Here is a 4,891-nt window from a genome sequence, read left to right on the forward strand (position 1 = left end):
AGGAGAATTGCCTGAACCCAGGAGGTGGAGGCTGGGGTGAGCCGAGATCGCACCATTGCACTCCAGCCTGGGTAACGAGAGCGAAACGCCGTTTCGCTCAAAAAACTTTTTTTTTGAGATAGAGTCTTCCTCTGTCACTCAGGCTAGAGTGCGGTGGCATGATCTCGGCTCACTGCAACCTCTGCCGCCCGGTTTCAAGCGATTCTTCTGCCTCAGCCTTCTGAGTAGCTGGGACCAGAGGCGTGCACCAGCACTCCTGGCTAATTTTTTTTGTATTTTTAGCAGAGACAGGGTTTCACCATGTTGGTCAGGCTGGTCTTGAACTCCTAACCCCAAATGATCCACCTGCTTTGGCCTTCCAAAGTTAGCATTACAGGTGTGAGCCATCATGCCTAGCCATTAAAAAAAGCTTTTAATTGGAGTTTGTTCTATATGCAGAATGCTGATTCTTCTGTTATGACACCTGTGAAACCAGCACCTGGATCGAGAAACAGAATGTTAGTAGCAGTCTTCAAAATCCCTTATGTGTTCTGTTGGGATTCACTCAGGGTGGTTGTCAAAATATTAAGAAAACTATTAGGGAAGTTATAAGATTATAGCCTCAAACCTTTTGGAAGGCTGAAAGGTTTTAATGAGACTGGCCGAAGGCAGCCAGTTCTGAGCTAGAGCATTAAGTCTTAGGGTGAAGATTAGGATAATAAAAGCTTCCCCAGTTAAGTCTGTTTACCCCACATTCCTTTGTCTCTGCTCTGCTTACTCATGTAAACTTTGTGCTGGATGGCCCGCTCTGGGGGAGGACGAAGGGGAATTACTCATTCATGGTGTTTACTCTGGGACCCTGAACCAAAAGCTTTTATCATTCATAAAGCCACTCTTTTAACCATGTTAATTATCCACAAGTGTTAGAACCTCTGTTATTAATTCTATACTGAATAAAGGTGAGGAAGGGCAGCAAGTAGGGGCCGGTTATCTGCAATCACCCTCTGAAGGCAGCTGATGACCATCCCTAGCCCACTTGATTCACTGTATCCCGGTGTGAGTGCATTTATTCACCTGCCACTGAGTCAGGGTCTGCAGGACAGGCCTCGGCTGGTGGTGATCAATGTCTTAGGTGGTGACCCTGACGTGAGCAACGCCAGTGTTCCACTGTAGTTTCTATACCCTTCCCCACAAAGGCAACTACTATCCTGACTTTTCCAACACAGAGATGAGTTTGGCTGGTTTCCATACTTCATATAAATTGAATTACACTATATATTTATTAATGTCTGGCTTCTTGGGATTGACATTATAGGTTGATTCTTATTACTGGGTCTAGTTCTAGTTATAGATAATTTCTTTCCGTGGTGTAAATTTATTATTCATTCTATTGATCATGGGCATTTGGGAAATTTGGGAGAGTTTCCAGGCTTTGGTTACTATAAATAGTACTGCTAATAATATTCTAGTACGTTTTGATGAACATATGTACATATTTCTTTTTGGCATATATCTGAGAGTGAAATTGCTGGATCATAAGGTATGCATAGGTTTACCTTAAGTAGATACTGCCAGATTTCCAAAGTTTTATTCTCATTAAAGCTCTCATCAGTAATACAAGTTCTGACTGCTGTATTATATTCATTTTGATACTGGGTGTTTTCCAGGTTTAGCCATTCAGATATGTGGTAGAGGTATTCTCATTTGGTTTAAATTTGCATTTCTCTATTGGATGGTTTAAAATTGCATGTTTTTCTATTCTTTATATTTCTTTTTCTTTTCAAACTAAGACTTTTTTTTTTTTTTTTTTTTTTTTTTTTTTTTTTTTTTTTTTTTTTTTTTTTTTTTTTTTTTTTTTGTCTCACTCTGTTGCTGGAGTGCAGTGGTACTATCTCGGCTCACTGCAACCTCTGGCTCACAGCAACCTCCACCTCCCAGGTTGAAGCAATTCTTGTGCCTCAGCCTCTGGAATAGCTGGGATTACAGATGCATGCCACAATGCCCAGCTAATTTTTATATTTTTAGTAGAGATGGGGTTTCACCATGTTGGCCAGGCTGGTCTTGAACTCCTGATCTCAGTTGATCCCCTTGCCTCAGCCTCTCAAAGTGCTGGGATTACAGGCCTGCGCTACTGTACCCGGCCAAACTAAGACATTTTTAAGAAGAAAGGAGACAACAGGCATAAATCAGATCATTAAGATTAGGAATTTGGTTTTGGATGTGATAATTTTTAGATGTTTGGGAAGCAGACATCATATGAAAATACCAAGAAGACATTGAATTATGCAGATCTGGAGTGTAGAAGGCAGTTCTCAGCTGGAGATATAAATTTTGGAGTCCCTGCCATGCAGACAGCATTTCAGAGAAAGAGTGAGTGGGATCACCCACAGAGTGAGCGAGGAGGGAGAAAAAGCCCTAGGACCGAGCCTGAGAGGCACCAAGGTTCATTCACAAGTTGGGAGGGAAGAAAATACCAGCCAAGGACCCCCACCCCCCCTCCCCCGAAGGAGCCACTGAGAGGCAGGGGTAACCTGGGGAAGAGGGCAGAAGCAGAAGCCAAGGGAAAAAAGTTTCAAAAAGGGAGTGTCCAGTGTGTCAAACTGTTCATTTGTGGCAATTTAAAAACAAAGCAAAATACATTCTGTGTCGTTTCGTCTCTTCCCTAGCCATCATCGTATACAGACTGCCATGGACCTGGAAATGCAGCAAGCTCCTGATGAAATCCATCCATGCAGGGTTAAATGCAGTTGCTGCCATTCTTGCAATCATCGCTCTGGTGGCCGTGTTTGATAACCACAATGTTAGTGGTATCCCCAATATGTACAGTCTGCACAGCTGGGTTGGACTGACAGCTGTCATATGCTATTTGTTACAGGTTAGTATCTCAGTGTATTTATAAGCAAGTTGTAAAAACAATTCAGGGACTATAAATGTTTTTCTTTCTTTCTCTTTCTTTCTTTCTCTTTCTTTCTTTCTTTCTTTCTTTCTTTCTTTCTTTCTTTCTTTCTTTCTTTCTTTCTTTCTTTCTTCTTTCTTTCTTTCTTCTTTCTTTCAAGACACAGTGTCACTCAGCTGCTCTGGCTGGAGTACAGTGGCGCGATCTCAGCTCACTGCAACCATGGTCTCCCAGGTTTAAGTGATTCTCCTGTCTCAGCCTCCTGAGTAGCTGGGATTACAAGCACCTGCCATCATGCCCAGCTAATTTTTGTATTTTAGTAGAGACGGGGTTTCACCATGTTGGCCAGGCTGATCTTGAACTCCTGACCTCAGGTGATCAGCCTGCCTCAGCCTCCCAAAGTGTTAGGATTACAGGTGTGAGCCGCCACGTCTGGCAATTGTAAATGTTTTCTTAAGATTCTTTATATTTGTTTATTTTATAAATGTTTTCCCCTAAGAGGGCACCAGAATTGCAGATTTCCCAGAATAAAATAATAAGTAATAAAGATTTCCTATACTAGGTATGACTTTTAATCTGGATTCTCTAAAAGCCAACTTATACTCTGCTCTGTATCTTAATATGTAAAATTAAGAAATATCAGTCTGGGCACACTGGCTCATGCCTTTGATTTCAGCACTTTTGAAGGCCGAGGTGGGAGGATCATTTGACCTCAGGAGTTCAAGACCAGACTGGGCAACATAGGGAGACTCTGTCTCTACAAATTTGTAAAGAAAGAGAGAGAGAGAGAGAGAGAGAGAGAGAGAGGGAAATATCTAACAATTAGCAATAAAGAGCACACCTATTTAAAAATCTGTGGGTCTTGGCTGGGCACAGTGGCTCACAGTGGCTGGGCACAGTGGCTCACTCCTGTGATCCCAGCACTTTGAAAAGCTGAGACCAGTGGATCACTTGAGCCCAGGAGTTTGCGATCAGCGTGGGCAACAAGGCGAAACCCCGTCTCTAAAACAAAAACACAAAAATTAGCTGGGCAGAGTGGTGCACACCTGTTGCCCTGGCTGCTGGGGAGGTTGAGGTGCACAGATCCCTTGAGACCAGGAGGCAGAGGTTTCAGTAAGCCGACATTACACCACTGCACTACAGCCTGGGCAACAGGGCCAGACCCTGATCTCAAAAAAATAAATAAAAATCTATGGGGTTTAATGAAAATAGTTCCCAGAGGAATATGGGCTTAAATTCTTTTATTGTATTTTTTGGGAAGAGAACTTAAAATACATAAGCTATTCATTTAGGTAACTATAAGGGAACAGCAAAATACACCAGGAAAAGTAAATTAATAAAGGTAAAAAAATTCATAAATAATTCATTTTGTATTATTGTGGTAACAAATCACCACAGACTTAATGGCTTAAAACAACATACATTTATTACCTCACAATATTTGCACATCAGAAGTCCAGATTGCCTTGGCTGGCTTCTTGCTCTGGGTCTAATAAGGCCAATATCAAAGTTTCAACCTGCCAGGGCTCTGATTGGGAGACTGGGTTAGAATCAGCTTAAAGCGAATTCAGCTTGTTGACAGAGTCTAGGTCCTTGCATGCGCAGGACTGAGGTCCCTGTTCCCTTGCTGGCCATCAGCTGGGGCTGCCCTGAGCCTTGGCATCCTCTCTTCCTTGTACCCAGCTCCCTTCATCTCCCTGCCAGCAATGGACATCCAGTTCATCTCGCTGGCTTGGAAACTCTCTAACTTCTTCTCCTTCCTCCTCATCTCTTCTCTTCAACCAGAGAAAGCTTTTACCTACCACAACCCCTAGAGGTGACCATTCTTCTGGTGTTTTTTCTCATTCTCTGATTTTTTAAATACTTTTCTTACATACTGTGAATCAATACATTGATTAATTAAATAAGATGTTTCATTAAATAATACTGATTAGGCCGGGCGCAGTGGCTCAAGCCTGTAATCCCAGCTACTCAGGAGGCTGAGGCAGGAGAATTGCCTGAACCCAGGAGGCGGAG

General features: G+C 42.5%; 1 protein-coding gene across 2 annotated transcripts in view; it reads left to right on the plus strand.

Annotated features, from left to right (window-relative positions):
• The window catches only part of LOC108310969 (cytochrome b reductase 1), a 36,798-nt gene that overhangs the window by 18,038 nt on the left and 13,869 nt on the right, over positions 1-4,891 (plus strand). The window contains exon 2 of one of the 2 annotated variants that reach the window (XM_017538182.2): positions 2,646-2,854. The exons of the other annotated variant lie outside the window; for it this stretch is intronic. Within the exon in view, the coding sequence (XP_017393671.1) occupies positions 2,646-2,854 (209 nt within the window). The remainder of the gene's footprint in view (positions 1-2,645; positions 2,855-4,891) is intronic. 2 annotated transcript variants of the gene reach the window in all.

The sequence above is a fragment of the Cebus imitator genome, unplaced genomic scaffold (assembly GCF_001604975.1).
Source record: "Cebus imitator isolate Cc_AM_T3 unplaced genomic scaffold, Cebus_imitator-1.0 Scaffold110, whole genome shotgun sequence".
NCBI lineage: Eukaryota > Metazoa > Chordata > Mammalia > Primates > Cebidae > Cebus > Cebus imitator.